We start from the raw sequence: 19,226 nt of genomic DNA, 5'->3' as shown, positions 1-19,226 counted from the left end.
TACATCTTCATCCAACTGCAGCGGATTGACAAAGTCGATGGATAATGTCGACGTGTTCCCTTTTAACGTAAATATGATCGACATGTTGACTGCTTATAGGTCCGCGATTTCAGTCCTTTTTATAGAGAAATTGCAAACACAAATGACCGCAATTGTATTGCGTAAACTTTTGATATCTATCGTGATTATAGTAGATATTGGCGCTGTTGCCGAAATATTTAACAAGTTCTGCGGGTGGTTTAAGGTTACCGAAACTGTCAAAATACTCAACATCGTTTCCCTTCCTCTTTTTGTATGCTACCCAGTGGGTTCCTCTATTTCGACGAACATCCAAATTTACGATTCCGCATTCTTGCGATCTGATTCGACGGGGTAAACTATCTCGCATAAAAACACCCCTGAAGTGAGGAATTTTTAATTTGCGCGCCAGAGATATTAAATCGACGTCGTATAGAGCCCTTCTGGGTAGCTTTATTGGGAGTTTTTTTGTTTCTTCAGATAAAGACCGAATCCGCCGCGCGGACTCTTTTTCAAGAATAGACCCGATCCCTTTTTTCCAATCTCTTCCATAGCTCGGTTATGGCGGTTGTCCTCTTCGAGTTTCTTTCGTGCGTTTTTCGCATCGATGACAGTTTTAGCGATAGCAGCGGCTCCGCCCGAGAGCGAACCTAAAGCCCCTAGCGCTCCTAATAACGGTAAAAGTGGTAAAATACCGCCCGATTTTGATTCGAACGGTATAATTCTAGGTACCCTAATTTTTTTACGTCCTCCCGCTTTTCTTACAGCGGCTCTGCCAGCTCGAAGCGCTTCCAGTGCCGATCTTCTAAGCATTTTAGGGTTATCGATATGAAACAATTGTTTCTTCTTTAATGCATTGCGAACCTTTTTCACGACACCCTGTCGAAACGAAACAGAGGGACGCCGTTGTTGACCCATACCGAGCTTACGTTTAGTTTTCATAGTCGCGGTGACAAAGAATGCGGCAGCTTTTTCACCAAACTTTGCGTCTTTAGATTTTACTCGCTGCCACGCACGCGTTTCCAATTCTTTATCCGCTTTATGACGTTCGTCTAACGATTTGTTTTGCCAATAGGCAATGTCGTGTACCTTACACGCAGCGTCCAAAGGATTCACCCCGCTATCGCCTCGGTTCAAGCGTTTTTCCAATTTTGTACCGGGACCGCAAAACTGGTAACCCGGAATGTGTACTTCAAAAGGTAACTTGTTAATAAGCGTGTTAACGAGACCACTTCCGGACGCGAAGCATAACATACTAATTAAAGGAAATTGCTTGTGTCGTATATATATACGAGGTGTCTCGAATAAACATTGTAGTCATGCGGGTGGTGCAGCAGAAACTCAAGCTCCCCATCGATAATTTAGATTTGGTTTGCGGAGATGGTTTCTTTAACAAAAGCAAACACGGTCAACTGCTACCCAATTCATTTAGGGCGGTGTTTTGCGGACCTAGCGGTTGCGGCAAAACCAACACCATGTTAGCGCTACTCTTTAACCCCAACGGGGCAAGTTTCGAAAATGTTTACGTCTACTCAAAGTCGTTGTATCAACCAAAATATCAACTGTTATCTCGCGTATTGAGCAATGTCAAAGGAGTTGGATATTATCCCTACAGTGAAAGAGACTCGATAATCGACCCCAGCGACGCGAAAGAGAATTCTCTGTTTATTTTCGACGACGTGGCGTGCGACAAGCAAGATAAAATTCGCGAGTATTTTTCGATGTGCCGACACAAGGCCATCGACGCTATTTATCTCTGTCAGACATACTCCAAGGTACCCAAGCAATTGATACGTGACAATTGCAATATTGTCGCGTTGTTTAAACAGGATGACATGAATTTACGTCACGTTTATGATGAACATGTCTCACCCGACGTTTCATACGACACGTTTAAACAAATTTGTTCCGAGTGCTGGAAAGAAAAGTACGGCTGTTTGATAATTGTCAAAGATTTCGACGTAAAAAACGGACGCTACCGCAAGGGTTTCGACAAATATATAAAAGTCGATATTTAATTGTCGATAGAAACAGTCATGAAGGCGACGTCCGCCGACATCGCCGACGCGGCGCTAAAAAAAAAAGTAAACGAGTTGTCTAGATCTATTCGAAAGAAGTATTTAACATTAAAATTGGGTAAGAGCGAAGAGGATGCGTCAATTCGGAAGCTTTTCAAACCCGTCAGCGAGCCGCTAGAACGTATAGCAAAAATAAAGCTATCACCGTCACCGGCAGAAATAAAAACTGAACGTCGAGGTGTCAAGCGGGAACACAAAAAGGAACCGAACGAAGAAACAAAAAATAAGGTTAACGTATCATTTTTGCCTATGGAAGAAATTCAGGAAACGCCGGATCCCAATAAGAGCGTTGAGATGCAAAATATCGATGAGGAGGAAGATGATGTGTTTGACACATCGAGCGTGGCCAACGCATCCCTTCAATCATACCTGGAACAATATCCAGAAATTTCCCATTCATATATTCAAAATTTATGGGTAAAATCGCCCGACACCGATATTGTTTACGGACCCGTTTACGACAAAATATCATCCAAATGGTTTCTCGGCAATAAATCGCTGGATTTTCATCAAGGATCTGGCGATATTATTGTAGACGGCGAGAGATATTCCGGTACCCGCGGCTTATATAATTTGGTGTTTTTAAAAGATCCCATAGCATACACAAAAGACGATTTGGCACAATATAAAAAAATAATGGAGGCTACCCAGGTGCACAGGGACGCGATCGGACGTCTGAAAGGCGCATCGACTGTACCAAAATATACCAAGGTCATCCGACCCTTAATAAAATCTCAGTCGCGTTCGTACTCGTACAGCGGTCAAGGTTATAATATGCGTTATAATGACGCTCCTACTGAATATGTATACTGGGACGACGTCAATGAACTCGTAGAGCGTCTGAAATTACTAATCGCGTCGAAACACGCAGGCAACACGTCTCATGATAACGAAATAGTTTCAATCGTTGAAGAGCTAAAAGAATCAGGTTTTATACGTTAGTTTAACGATGAGTCTGGACAAGTTTGGACGTTCTAGCGCGCTGCGCTCTAAACGACCCTTCACTAATACTGTGATTAGAAGCGCCCTCGACTATATGCCAGACGGAAACGTCAATATGAACAATTTAAAAATTTGCAATGTCCAAACGCCTAGCGATGACGGTGACGTGGCTAACAAAAAATATGTGGATGAGACAAGTAATTTATTAAAAATTGCATTGAGAAAGATTATTGGACAGAAACTCGAAGCGTACACGAAAAGATTACAAATTGAAGACAAAACTAAATTCTCGCGTCTTGAAGAACAACTGAAAATGAGTAGCACTACACTCGAAAATGAAATTATGCAGTTTCGCGAAGTTTTCCACCAAAAGCTAAGCGAAATGAGCGCAAAGAAAGATTTGGAAAAGCACATGACAAAAGTCGCCGTTTTGTCACAGCAATTTCATGATATTGTAACCAAAATGGAGCGACTTACGAACGAAAATGAGAATATAATGAAGGTATTGAAACAAAGGGTTTTAAATCCTCCATCGCAACCGAACACACATTATGAATAAAGAGAAGGTACAACTGGTTCGAGAACTGCACAAGCCGGCACGCAGAAATTATGCTCGCCGCCGGACTATAATACGAGGGATGGATGACCTGTGGCAAGCGGATCTGGCCCAATTAGATCGCTACAGCAAACAAAACAGAAATTTTAAATTCGTGCTGGTTGTGATAGACTGTTTCTCAAAATATGTATGGTGTCGCCCGTTGAAAACCAAAACCGGGGTCGAAGTCGCCAAGGCGTTTTCCAAAATTCTCAAGGACGGACGGCACCCTCAAAACTTGCAAACGGATCTCGGTAAAGAATTTTACAACGACACGTTTCTGAAACTTGTGGATAAGCATAAAATTAACCACTATAGTACGTATAGCATAAAAAAGGCCTCAATTGTCGAACGGGTGATACGTACCCTCAAAGAGAAATTGTTTCGACATTTTTCTTTACGCGGGACGTACAAATGGATCGATGTGCTCGCCTCTATCGTTGATGAATACAATAACACAAAACATAGAACGACGGGTACGAAACCCATCGATGTGAGTAAGAGCAACGAAAAGAGAATTTTGAAAACCGCGTATAGTAGCATAAAAATATTCGGTCCTCGTAAACTTAAAGTCGGCGACATCGTTAGAATCAGCAAAGTCAAGCACGTTTTCAACAAAGGTTATACACCGAATTGGACCACGGAATTGTTTAAAATTGTTAAAGTACGGGTTACTAACCCCGTAACGTATTTGCTTCAAGATATGCAGGGTAAACCCATAATGGGCGGATTTTATGAAGAAGAATTGCAGAAGACAGTTAACCCGGACTTATATCTCGTCGAAAAGGTGTTGCGCAGACGAGGCAATATGGTTCTCGTGCGCTGGTTGGGATTGGATAAGTCGCACGATTCGTGGGTAGACAACGTAGACGTTTTGAAATAAATTTAGTCTCGATTTAGAAGTTCTGACATAAATACGTGTATATGATGGCTCAAGAGAAAATTGTGACATCCAACGAATTGTATAATTTATTGGAAAATTTCGAGTTGCAATTTCCTTCATCAGAAGTGCTCCCGTCCAGCTTCGTTCCTGTAGAGCAACAAACCAAAAAATCTGCGACCAAACGAAAACAAAGTGCGTCGGTCGTATCCCGCAAGAAGAAGAAGAAAACTACCACAAGTGAAGCGTTTGCAGCTCCAACGTCATCCGCTGATTGGCTCGAAGTGTTCACGGACGGTAGAGAAAAAAGTGTCATTTGTGAGGCATTCAATTTAAAAAGAAACTTGGCGTCTCAGTTGTCGGGATTAGAGTGCAATATCAACGAAATTGAAACACAAATTGCGCTTTTTAATACAGACTTGCAAGTGGCGCGGATGCAAGCTCAAGAGTGCAAAAGAAAACTAGAACAATTTAATAATTTAGCATTTAACGAAATTGTAAAATAGTAATAATGTATATAATAAATAAATTATACAATTACAAACTTCTGTGTAATTATTATGCGGTGTTGTGGTGGTGGTAAAAAAGAAAATAGCGTCTAAATATATACATGTTTATTCTTGTTGCAATACAATGGAATACAATCAATACATAAAAGTCTTATCTACAGTTACATATGTTATAATAAAACCACAGTATTAATAGTTCAATGGACTATCAGAAAAGCGTAACTTTTTTCCATATTTCCTCTCATCGTGAAGCATTAAATTACATTCATCTTCAGTTTCTACAGTGAACAAAACTTCTTCAAAGCAGCTTTGACACCAAAATTGTTTATCGTGATATACATCATTCAAATTATTTATATCCAGCTGTAAATGATAGTGATCCAATAAAAGTCTAAAATTTTTCTTTTTAAATTTTTTAACTAGTTGAAATATAAAGTGACAAGATTTACAAACTAAAATTTCCGAATATTTTATCCTGTAATAACTGACCCATAAACAGTAAGCGGATTCTCCGTCAAAATCAATGGTTGGAGTTGCCAAAATGCTATTTCTGTAAGACGATCCAAATCTCTTATTCAACAGAATGAATTCTAAATTTAATAAAGAATTGCCATCAGACTGGAGCGCTAATTGTTTAAGGTACTTCCATCTATATTTCGAATAATATTTAAATATTAGTATCGTTAGTTTCCAAGGCAAAGGTGACTCAAGCAAAAAATCAGCACTACACCTAATATTTTCGCAAATTGTTATAATACAAAGGCTTTCTAATGTAAGTTGTTTGACCATAATCTGTAACAAAAATATATTAAAAAATAATTACGGCACTTTATAATGTCCCCACGGAAGCGTTTCATATGAATTCGGCAAAAGATAACGTTTATCGTCTAAAGGACTCAAGGCAACTTTTGTTTGTTCGATGCTAAATACATTGTGAGTGTATGAACGAATGGTTCGTTGAGTGGCGTACTTTTCCCTAAAATTTGTTAAGCATTCTACGTAGTCATCAAATGAAATTTTATTTTTTACAATATTGTACTGAATACCCTTTGACTTTTTAACTACCGAACCCGTTAAAATTTTGAAAGTATACATTTTCGACCTTAACCCCGCATAATGACTAATGATGGTGCCATTAGTCTCATCCTTCATCAACCCCAAAACCTTTTTGTTGATTTGCGGTATATTATAGGGATTGTCATTAGGATAATCAGACGTGTCAAATTTTTGTTAAATCGGCCTTAATAACGCTTTCATATGCGTCATAACATTTGATATTATAAATGAAACTGTCCGTATCCATGTATTGAATTTTACATTTTTCGGGACCCAAATTTGGAAGCATGTAATTATAATGAAACTCGTACATGGTCGTTTTCGACAAATCCAATATGGACATTCCAATATAAAGTGGCTTATTAAAGCAAAGTTCCGATTTTTTTAATTCTATAAGCAACAAATTGTTATCAAGTATGGTTCTACTGTGAAATCTAGGACTAGAAATTAAATTTTTCGCACCGTAGCGACCATCCCACGCTTTAACAAATTTAACAATACGATGCTTGCGAATGTTTTCCATTGTTTTACCGTAAGCGGCATTATTAAACAATTTGTATAAATTTATACCAAATTTTGTCTTTGCTTGGGTTCTTAATTTATTATTATGATCGATATAACATTTCAACCAACGAGATTGGTTAAATTTTAATATTTTGTGAATTTTCTTTAGTACGAGACCGTTTTTGAGAGCCTGTTTTAAATTGCGATAGTGTATGACGTATTTTTCTTTATTATACAAAGTAGTCATTAGTTTTGGTAACTTTGAATTGGGGGGCACTCGATGTTCGGCACAAAATGGAAAATCTCTATGTGTGTCATGTAATTTCTGCGGGTATTCCAGGTCTACCTCTAGGATATATCCTTGGGAAGATTCATCTGGAATGTTCATGACAGTAAATGAATCAATCTCTTGATGAGACATCCAGTCGAATCCTCCGTAAGGAAGAGGCTCGCACATGGCCTTGCCATAGAGGTTATTGACGTCAAAGTACATGATATAGGAATCATCCCTGGATGAATCGTAGTTGGGCATATATTTATTGTTGGCCTCCGCATATCTACCAACACACACCGAAATTCCACCTCGTATAGCCCGCTCGATAATCATAATTTGGTCAATGTCGCACAACGAAGGATGATCCGTTACCCATTTCAAATTTATTAATGTTAATCTCTAAATAAATAATATTATTTAAAGCCCACCCGGAATCACGTTCCTGAAACTCTGACATTTGATTTAAAATTTTATCTTGCACATTTTCAACAAACCAATCATTCAATTCTGTTCCTAAATCAACTACAGCATTTCCGGTACTCAGATATTTAACATCAACTTCGCCTTGGACATCATTTTTTGCCTTAATAAATTCACCGCAAAATGTGGTATTTACTTTCAGCAATAAAAATTTCTTTAAAATTTGACTAATTTTTTGTTGAAATATTGGACGAGAATCGTTTAAAAATTGAATTAAATCTTTATGAAGTAAATTAATTATGACACCAGTCTGAACTCTTCCCTGGAAACACGACGCTACCGATTCCCATACAACCATTTCATTTGTGTTTGTCTCGCGGCTACTACTTTGTAATCCCAATCCAAAATGCTTATGTTGATAATTAAGAATAATTTTTCTAATAGCTTTCAGATGTTGAATTGTAGTTTGTAATTTTCTTTTTAACCCAATAGATAAATCCTTTTCGTTAGAAACGATTTGGTTGCAAGATTCAATATTTTTACTTAGTCTCCTAAGCCACACATCACTATCTCTAAGAGTGAACTTGTCGGAAATATGCTTTTTTAATTTTTGTAAGGTTAAAATTAAGATTTGCGCTCTATGAATGATCTGCTTTACGCGCATCGTGGTTTATTAAATATATAACAGTAAATAAGACTTACCCTGTATAATATGTTGATTAATTTTGAATTATTTTGAATTTCTTTAAAGAGTTGGGCTTTCCAATATCTTTGGATCCCTCGTAGACCAGTTTGTACTGCCCCGACGCAAAGTGTTCTAGTCTCGGACGGAAAGCTTCTGTCACGCGAGTAGGAAGAAATACTACGGAATTTTCTAATTGCAGCAACACGGAATTGCCAAATTTTGTATTAACAATTTTGGCTCTAGTAATTTTAAACGGAACGCCTATCGGCAATTCATGCAGTTTGACAATCGGCTGCTCAAAATCACCTTCTGCAAGACAGGTTTGATTCAGTTGACTTAAGTCCATCTATAAATTATTATTAATTATTTTATCTCAAAATAAAAAAAATAAAAAAAACTTACGCTTAAGATTGGCTGCTATTCTATTTGCGGTTACGGGTTGAGAGTACTAAGATGATCTTTAGGACCTTTATAAAATAATAACAAATGTTAAAGAATTAAAATAAAACAATAAAAAAGGTACTTACTGCTTTTTTGTACGAACACCAAACCACTAAGTTAGCTTCCACGTTGCACGAATAATACCAAAAACAACTACTGACAAAACAGAGAAAAATGAGATGTATTTATACGGTGCGAGAATACTTTCTAAAAGTTAACAAACGAAGACACCTCCACATGCGTTGCAACAAATTTTTCCCATTACGTTAATCCCACGGAGCAAATATAAAGGGGGCAATTAATTATTATTCTCAACAAGCAAAACAACTCGACATTTAGACTCGGCGCGTTATGAAATTCCACATCCCATACGGAGATTGTAAAAAATGAAAGCAAGTTGGCCTTGATCTTTTGCGGCAACATACGTTCGTCCAACGTCCGAAGCGGTTGCGTTCCCGTGTGAAAGCGTGTTGACCCTGAGACTCCTATCTGCACGGTTGTCTGGCGACAACATCGCGTCTATTCAAATCGGCGTTGGTGCTTGTGGGTTGAAGACCTTTCGACTTTTAATTCAACCATGGAAGGAGTGCATGTGTATAAATACGTTGCATGTGTATTATAGACTATATTCAGTGCAATGAATACAGAAGTGCGATGTCCATTTCCCTACGACCCTACAACTGGTAAGTTTTATATTTTAATTACCTTTATACAGTGCGCGTCTTTTCTTGTGGGTTTCAGTTTGGGTTATCACTTTTTTGGTTAGTTTCTACCTGTTTTTAAAATATGATACTCATCTTTTTTACGTTGCATAATAACCGATTTAAATTGAGTGTTTTTAATATCTTTTAAATGACAGTGAATGGAAAAGGGAATTTTGGCTTTTAAAAAATAAACAATTTTTAAATTTGTTTCAAAAATGTGCGTTTTATGGGGAAAACGCGAAATATGTTTTATTTTTTGTACTAAAAAATTGCAGTTTGCCTTTTTGACAATAATAATCGAATTAAATTGAGCGTTTTTAATATCTTTTAAATGACAGTGAATAGGGAATTTTGGCTTTTAAAAAATAAACAATTTTTAAAATTATTTGATGACCCCCCACTTACTGAAAGTTTTGTTTCAAAAATGTGCGTTTTATGGGGAAAACGCGAAATATATACATTTTTTTGTTTATTTTTTGTACTAAAAAATTGCAGTTTGCCCTTTTGACAATAATACACTTACATTTAAATGACAGTGAATTGAAACGTGAATTTTGGTATGCGCGTATAACTTAAAAAACAATTTTTAAAATAATTTGATAACCCCCCTTTTTGGAAGTTTTGTTTAAAAAAAAAATGTGTGTTTTATAGGAAACGCTACATATCATACTTTGTTTTGTTCTAGAAAAAATCGCGGTTTGTCCGTATGACAAGTCGCATATTATGTTGGCGCATCGCTTAGGGCGTCACATATTCAAATCACACAAAGAGTACCGGGGGTTAGAATTCCCGGTACGACATGAAACGACAAGGGAACATCACCAGCAGCAGGAGCAACCCGGTGGATCAAAAGAAGAGCAGCAGGAGTACCCGGGTGGGTGGTCGACGGAGTGGGACGGCGAGGAGTGCACTTCGTATTTAGATTTCCTCCGGGAACGGGAAGAAGAACAACGCAAGGAACAGGAACAATGGGATGGTCGACTGAATCGACATAAAAAGAAGAAGAAACTCCTCGCCAGACCAATTTTATAAATAAAATAAAATAAAATGTATTAAAATTCAAGTTTATTTAATTATCCTCCCGATCCACCGCGTCACCGCGCCGCACCGTCACCGCCCTCTACCGGGGGGGCCTACGACGGTCGGAGCGCGCGACATCTAGCAGCGACGGGCGGAACCGGGGCAAAACAGGACGCTACACAAGCTGGCGACATCTAGCAGCGACGGGCGGAACCGGGGCAAAACAGGACGCTACACAAGCTGGGTGGGGGGCGGAGCGCACTCTGGTAGACAGGGGGGACACTAGGACGCCACGCGCGGGGGGCCCCCGCTGCGGGGGGGGTTAGGAAATTGAGGTTATGTACGGTTTCTGTTGCTTATATCGGCACTATACATCTACTCAGGACTTGCTTGAATTACCACCGTATATACATACAAAAATACGTCATAATCGATTGAACAAGTCCTAATTAGAGTAACTTAAGAATGTTATCTGAAACAGTATCTTAAATATCCTTAATTAAAAACCAACTTGAGCATGAAGTTCGACGTCTTAACATGGGCCATGTTACTTTCTCATCTAAAAATATACCATCTTAATACTAGAACTCAATTCTCTATCTTCAGTAATGATTAAAAAGCTAACTTTTAATGTTCTATTTTTTATCGCAAACTGGACGCTTCCCAATTTGGAAGCACTCCGTTGGAGAGAATTTACGTAATGATGCATGGCGTGAGGTTCCGTAAACTTCACTATCGACAGCTTACATAAGAGCCGAGTGAGTTCTACGTTATCAAAAGCTCGTGTCAAATAGAAAAATAATCGTATAACTATTCGATGCTCATTTATAAAATTAAATATATTAGCTCCATTAGCTGTTACATTAGCTCAAGTAATTGATCAAATGGCTCAAACATTTGCCCAAATGCAGTAATGAAAACAAAGATCGATTTGAATATAATAAGTAATAATAATTAGTAATGAGTGTCAGGTTTCCTATGATCGAATACTTGCCGTTCTCGGATAAGCGCCGATGGGTTTGTTGAATCGCTGATGTGATCCTGCAATGGGGATGTATGGCATTTTATCTAGTGACTTCCATTCTTTGGTTTGCTTCTTTAGGTTGTAGTACCGATACGCCACGATGGTAACCGCGATAAACAGTGCCGCTCCTGTACCCAAGGCCGCTCCAAATACCGCCGTGCTTACCATATTGGAAGATTTAACTAAAAAGAGACACACATTTCTAAGGTGGATTAGGCAGCTTTGATATTGTCTCTTCTGTTTTATGATTCATTATTCAATAATGTCAAAGTACCAAAAAACATTAAAAATTTTATTAAAATATTTCACAGCTGATGAGGCAGAGACCAGCATTCAAGTATATAAGTACTATGGACTACTTATAGCCCTATTGACTAAGTACTACTTGATTGTTAGTTTGGAAGTTTTATGAGTGTTCTGTACAATTGGAGATTATTAAAAAAAGTGGTGGCACAATGGAGAGCAGCATTGCAAGAACGCTATATGGTTTTACAACATTCGTAAATAAAATTGTTACATCACTCCTATACTCCAGCTCAATATACCTCTCCTTTATTGTAAGTACTCTTAGTGCATGTGAAGAATGGCCTAGCTACACAAGCACTGCACAAGTGCGTAGAAGACCATCAATTAGATTGCAGTGACCTTAGTTTTTGACAGTTGTTTTAGTACTTCGAGGTTTTTTGAGATTTTCGTTCAAATGTACTCAACATAGCATTCAAACTTTAAAGTTGGCGGGACCAAAAGTCCCAGAAATTTCATTTGTTTCAGATTAAACTAAATATGACTTTTTCTGGTTAATCAAAATTTAAACTAGTACGGTTTCATCCGCAAAAAGAACTATATTCACACCGGATGATGCTGCCGGAATATCCTTGATGTAAATAAAAAAAAGACATATTTTGGTCACAATAAATAGAACAATAATAGAACTGTCTCACACATTCGAATGTTCCAACATTGATAACATTTAGTAATCAAAGGTTTCGGGATAAAAGTCAAGAACGACTTGTTGACTTAATTTTGTAGTAATTGAGTGATATAATATTTAGTAACATTATTTTGTCTGTCGACTTTTTTCTCGAAATTATGGATTAAAAGAATTTTAGTATTTTTTTAGATAATCTGATAATGGTAGTAGGAATGATTTTTTATTTGTTTCCGTTTTATCAATGTGTCATACCTTTTCGCTTGCTTTCAGAGATTTGGTATTCTAGATTTTGTAATACGGAAATAGTCAATCTACCATTTTGTGGTGTCACCTTTCGAATCTTCCCATAACAAGAAAATTATATGCACCGCAGAAGATAAAGCTGCAATTTTTATTATTGTGTTATATCTTTGCCTAATTTTGATATTGAACTTCAATTTCACTCAAAATTTTAACAGCGTCAGTGGACCTTCATATTCAAATTGATCTATTTTAATAATTATATTCTGTCACCTTGTATTACAAACAAGTAAATTAAAAAAAACTGAAAAAAAAGTGACAACCCATCCATAGTATTATATAAATTTTAAGTCATACATTATGAGCTCTTCAGAATTTGATCCATAACCTAATCAATAATATACCAGAAGCATAAACATTTGTGAATTGTGAAACCGCGGCGAGATATCGAAAGTAAATTTTCTTCCTCATCGATCCATTGTTTTTTGGTTTCGCATAACGATATTAAAGCTCACGCTTAGGAGTTACAATCAGAGATACGGAATGACATCAAAATTGCCAACCGTGCAATGTGTTTTAATCTAATCTCGGGTATCTTGTTGTGCATCCGACAACGGGGCGGCACATGATTAAAAAACAAAGTAATACAGTTCTAATAAAAAATTCTTAAGCTTTTTATTAACCGCTGTGCGATGGACGGATCTCCAACAGGCATGAACTAATTAAATCCTAGATATTCTCTACGAAACAGCAATTTCTTCTTTAAATAGGTTATAACTTTGTTTCACGCAATTGAAAGAACGTTTTACTTCAAGAAGAAAACGCATTTCTTCCAATTAATTCACATTTTGTACAAAATTTAATACACAGAATACAAAGAAAATTGGATGTAAAATTTTATCAGACAAAAATTAAAGCTCTTTTTTCATCCAAAAGCTTCAACTATTCCTTACGAATTATCATTTGGCCAGTTATTGAGTTCGTCAGAAAGAAAAATCCGCCATAATTTTCGCTTACTAATTTCTTCACTAACAAAAATTATTAATAAAAAATACTTCAATTAATAATTGTTAGTAGTTCGAAACATTTTTTTCTTTTGCACTGCAATTGATGGGTTTTCGAAAGTTATGTGAGATACCCATAAAATAAAAAGCTAAAATTTAACAGCCTGTCTTTCGGAATTGATGGGTTTTGGGTTCGGTTTATAAAAAATCAAATTCTTATCTGATCAGCGTTCGGCAGTTTTATTGGCTTCTGATGAATTTGTATATATATATATATATATATATATATATATATATATATATATATATATATATATATATATATATATATATATATATATATATATATATTTAAGAATTTAATTTTTCATAAACCCAGTCCAAAACCCATGCGTTCTTTAGGCTGTTAAATTTTTGCTTTTTATTTTATAGGTATCTCATATAACTTTTGAAGAATGCTGGTGCGTCAAAAAATTATATGTAACAAGTTCTAAATTAAATTGTGGAATTAATTCAATTCATCAATTAACGAAATAGATACAAAAATGGAATGAAATGTTACAGATACTTTCCCACAAACAGTCAAAAAATAAACTTAACCGATGAAGCATTTTTCAACTCCTTAACGGATACCATCATCAACTCAAAAGTGATCGCCCTATATCACAATAAAGTGATTGCCCCTTTTATAATAATAGGTGATGTAAAAGACGGAAATCTGAAGGAGTTCTCTCCAAGTCCTTCCTTGGAATATTTATAAAACATTACCCCATCGCTGCCACTAACTTGTACGTCCTTCAGTTATTTTTAAATACAAATAAATAATAATAAAAATAAACAGTGTAGTAATTACTATGTTTACAGTTGTGTCGCAAAAATAAGGTTAATAATATTTTACTCAGGAAAAAAAAGATTATTGGTATTTTTACACAAAAAATTTGCTACATTCAATCACTAAACAAATATTTTCTTGTAATTTTCTTACGTTTTTTTTTCGTACTAATCACCTCTAAGAACGGAGCTGTAATATTGATGATTGAGACCCAAGAAAAAATAATATAATATAATATTATATAGTACGAAGTACGAAGTAAGAAAAAAAATCGAAAATGGTTTTAGCAAAACGGAAAAGTACGGAAAACTTTCGAAAGCAACATCGAACACGACATCAAACAAGGACCAACCTGTCTCGAGGTGTCATAAACCCGGAAAGGACGACGAAAACCCAAACAGCTGTCTCCAATCTTGCTTAGGTGTGTTGTTTTTCAATTTGTAAAATCGAGTAAGCTGGTTTGCGAGCCGACCAACGCGTTCGTTTTATGCAGAGGACGCAACGCTGAATGAATTTCGCGGGATTTAACTTTCGTCCACCACACGACGACTATCTCTCGTAAACGTTCGTTTTCTTTCGTCGGATTTTTATCTCTCCGTCTAACGAATGAACGTAGGTAGATGGTAGATAAATACTGGATGATATCTATAAATAGTCGCATTGAGATAGCTCTTCCTGTGCGGCGACCAGGATAAAAACGATATTTCTATTGTGCTCTTTTGCCGTCCTCATACAAGATTATTTGGAATATTTACGTGACCTAAGAATTTATTTGTTTTGCTTCAATTTTTTTATTTTAAAGAAGCAATACAGAGGCTAGAAAAAGGATACGTCGATAAGGTCTTTTCAAAATTTCTCTCCCAATTGTAGTTTTTGTTTGCCTCAGATATCACCTCCCAAACTGTCAATCGAAGTGGATGAATGGATGGATTTATATTATAAAGTGATATTTGTCTAATTAGTGCAAATATTGTATATTTTTGCACGAAGTATAATACAGTGATTACATAGTATACTTCTTGTACACCGTGTCCAAATAAAACGATCCACTCTACGATCTGGAAACCCATAGAAGATCCGAAAAAAAGTTTCATACAAAAGTTTTAAGAAGATTTAAAATATTACAATTTTGTTGATACAGGGTATCCCAAAACTGCCCCCCCCCCCGCTCGATATTAACTTTGTTATTTTAAATGGAACACCCTACCTATTTCGATATTTTTGGAATCCTTGATTAAAATACTGGTCACTTTCTTAAAAAAATTATAATCAAATTTTGCATAGTTTAGGCAGAAATTGGGGTTACGTGTTTTATCTTTTCCTATTTTGATTGCCCCATATAAAATTGTGTTGTAACGCCACTGATTGAGGTATTGCAATTAAAATTTCCACAGACTACAGAGATGATGCACTACTCGATCAGTTTAACTGATGCACTATATTTTCGTTCAGATATCAATTCTATGACAAAAAATAGGGTATTTTTGTAATTTATCTTATATTTGAATTTTACTCACATTTTGAGATATTCAAGCTTTAAGATAACACCCGTATAAATGTTGAATTTAACGCTGTCCACATTAAGTCACTTGTTGGGAATATTAGGTATTTTTTAAATAGCCAAAACATGACACTACTTCTTTTAAATATAATATAATACTCCAAATAAACGAATAAAACCTATTGCTAACAATACAGGGCGTCCATTATTATGTGGAAACTTTGAAAAATATCGACTCTATACTACACACTTTAACAGATTTAATAAAACTTCAGACTTCGTATTTAAAGAAACACTTAATAGTTAATTATCCAGCTTGATTGAAAACAATAACAAAAATAAGTAATTAATTATTTAATTTCAAGAATCTCTTGATTAATTTTTTCCTTAAGGTCATCAACTGAATAGTTATTTCACAATTTATACACACGATCCATTAAAGTGCCCCACAAAAAAAAGTCCATGGGTGTAAAATCGGGACCTCGCTGTGGTCACGCAATGTTATCATTTTTACCAATTATATTGTAGTATTCTTAAAAAAATTATCACTTGATCATCACGATGTTAGAGCGCGCTATCTTGGTGAAATATAATGTTCACCAGCAAGTTGTCGGGTAGATTGTTTACTTCTGGCATTATTATATTTTGAAGCAAAATTAAAAAGTTCTGTGCGTTTAAAGAGTTTTCAAAAAAAATGGGGCTGTCAATTCTATCCCTTATAATACCGCACCACACTTTAACACTCCATAATGTTTTGTTAAAAGCGTATGAAATAAAAATCGAATTGGTAGAAATTTATAAGGTTTTATTTTGTCACCTTTTAAAATACGTCGTACAGATGAAATAGTTAAGTCAAGGTCCCTGCTTGCATCTCGCAAAGAATTTTCGGAAAATTGAGTTTCTTCTGATAAAAGAGTGCTCGGTTTTTCCCTTTTTCTATATTTTAGAACACCGTGACTTAACAGGTCCTGGATAATTATATTAAATATAGTTTTTCTTGGTATTTTAGCCCCCTGGTACTCCCTTAATGCTAAAGCTGCACTTTTACCGTTGGTCAGGTAGCATTCATACAATTTTAGCCGTTCCTGAGCATAATATTGCGGCATTGTAACTAAATAACTATAACTTATTTAAAATATAAATAAAATGTATACTAACAAAAAACTTGAAAACTATAAACTTTTTAAATTAAAATATGAAAATCAATAAAAACAAACAAAAATGTCAACTTTATGAACCGAATTAACGAAATCTTTTTGGTTAACTTTTTGTTTTATAGATTTATTTATTCAAATTTGTTATCTTGTTCAACTAATGGACACTCTCTATTGTTAGCAATAGGTTTTATTCGTATATCTGGAGTATTATATCTTTATAAGAAGTAGTATCATGCCTTTGCTATTTCAAAAATACCTAATATTGAAAACAAGTGCCCTAAGGTGGCTTTAAATTCAACAAGAATTTATACGGGTGTTATCTTAAACCTCGAATATCTCAAACAGTAACTAAAATTTAAATATAAAATAAATTATAAACTTACCGTATTTTTTGTCCTAGAATTGATATCTGAATAAAAATATAGTGTGTTCCACTTGAAAATCTTAATTTTTTGTTAATTGAATTCGTCAAAATGGCACCATCTATTTGGGATACTTTGTATAAGATGAGGCGCATTCGTCACACTAATTGAGAAGTGCATCCTCTCCTTAGTCGTTGCAATACCTGGATCAGTAGCGTTATTACACAACTTTATATGGGGTAATCAAAATATGAAAAAAACACATAACACTTTTATAATATTATAATACTTTAAATCTTCAGCAGGCTCTAAGGAACTTTTGTACGAAACTTTTTTTAGTATCTCAAATGGGTTTCCAGATCGTATAGTGGATCGTTTTATTTGGCACACAGTGTACATCTTACACACAATATCTTTTCTACATTGAATTAAATTCAGCAACTTTAAAACGAAATAATGAAATTTAGACTGACAACTCGAAATTAAATAAAATGTGATTACAATTTTTTGCACTTATCACTGTCAGAGAAAACTTGGAAACAATAAATTGTCAAGGCATTTTTTTGCGTTAGTGTCAAAAATAAGTGTTTTTGCACTAATGCCAAAAGCAATACTTTCTGAATTTTCTTTCTAGACAAAACATTTTTTTTTGCAAATATCCATTAAAATAAAATAAAAAAATATGCGTCGTTTTAGAGTTCAGACCTTTATTGATATTATGGCAAGAAAATAATTTTTCCATGCACATGTTATGTAACGTGACAACATACGCGTAAAAAATAATTCCCTTATTATACATATGCCTGTATAACTTGGTAACAGGTAATAATTTCGTATCGCTGAAGTGATTTTTTCGCAGATTCGGATCAATTTTTTTAATTTGATTTGTATTAGACACAAATATTTTTTAAAAACATACTTATTTCTTTATTGTAAGACAAAGTTACATTTTACAGATGGAGAGATATTTCTAGGCAACAAAAATCCAAAAAAATAGAAACCAATTCAATAAGACAGTCAAAAATTACACTCTGTAAAAGCAAAAGTAAGCGAATAAAAGCAACTAAGTGGGTCAAAATTAATAAGAACTAAAAGTGCAGATTTTCACGAAATTATATATTATGACATGACAATTGTTTCGACAACACCGTGTCTTTATCAAATACATTTGGTGTTGTCGAAACAATTGTCATGTCATAATATATAATTTCGTGAAAATCTGCACTTTTAGTTCTTATTAATTTTGATAAATAGATTTTCATCAAGTAAAAGCCACCTCAGTTCAACTAAGCGGGTGTAATGTGTTATAGAGAAAGAACCAGGCAACTAAAGACGCCAGATTTCCTGGAGCTTTAATTAAAGACTCTAACTACCGTCAGTTGCTATTCACATAATTACATTGCAAAATGATTTTGATGATAATCTTGATAGTATGAAACACATGCGACACATCATGTTCACGTTTATTCACAAACTGCTTTAGTTTTTTCGTAGTAGTATATTATACAACAAGTTTTGATTAACGCTATTTTAGTCATAGTCACGAGTGACTGAAGAGATTTATCAATGTTACATACTAGTTTTTCCTACGACCATTAGTTTTTGAATAGAGTTGACTTATTAAAGTGACACATTTAGCAAGCTTGATTCAAGCAAAATTGGGTATTTTAAAGTAAGGGGTAGAAAAAAATCATTTTGTTACTAAATTAATGATGAGGATACCTTTTACCAGAATTTGTAAAGAATATCAAAAAAACTTATACATTCACTTATCCTATATTAAATATAAAATATTATATTGCTACATATATATATATATATATATATATATATATATATATATATATATATATCCGTTCGCTCGTTGAACTCCGACTGGAATCCTGCATCCGACTGGAATCCTGCAAATCTTGCATCCGACTGGAATCCTGCAGACGTTTCGCCAAAATCTCACTTGGCATCTTCAATGCTCGCGCTCCGAAAACACTTCGAACACTGTTTTCGGAGCGCGAGCATTGAAGATGCCAAGTGAGATTTTGGCGAAACGTC

The 19,226-nt window shown here is 35.2% G+C and overlaps 1 protein-coding gene and 1 long non-coding RNA gene across 2 annotated transcripts; one reads left to right on the top strand and one right to left on the bottom strand.

Annotated features, from left to right (window-relative positions):
* Positions 1–5,137: 5,137 nt before the first annotated feature.
* Positions 5,138–8,621, bottom strand: LOC132705439 (uncharacterized). The gene is made up of 4 exons (XR_009619430.1): positions 8,489–8,621; positions 8,364–8,428; positions 7,979–8,307; positions 5,138–5,814 (listed from the first exon to the last, which is right to left on the bottom strand). It is a non-coding gene; the product is annotated as an uncharacterized LOC132705439 (long non-coding RNA).
* Positions 6,618–10,401, top strand: LOC132705437 (uncharacterized). Its single transcript, XM_060676025.1, has 2 exons — positions 6,618–9,085; positions 9,792–10,401. Exons 1-2 carry the CDS (start codon positions 9,040–9,042, stop codon positions 10,136–10,138), a joined length of 393 nt encoding a protein of 130 aa, XP_060532008.1. The 5' UTR covers positions 6,618–9,039; the 3' UTR covers positions 10,139–10,401.
* The last annotated feature ends 8,825 nt before the right edge of the window (positions 10,402–19,226 follow it).

Source organism: Cylas formicarius, unplaced genomic scaffold (assembly GCF_029955315.1).
Source record: "Cylas formicarius isolate icCylForm1 unplaced genomic scaffold, icCylForm1.1 PGA_scaffold_7__23_contigs__length_41026272, whole genome shotgun sequence".
NCBI lineage: Eukaryota > Metazoa > Arthropoda > Insecta > Coleoptera > Brentidae > Cylas > Cylas formicarius.
This window is presented reverse-complemented; position numbering and strand designations above follow the sequence as displayed.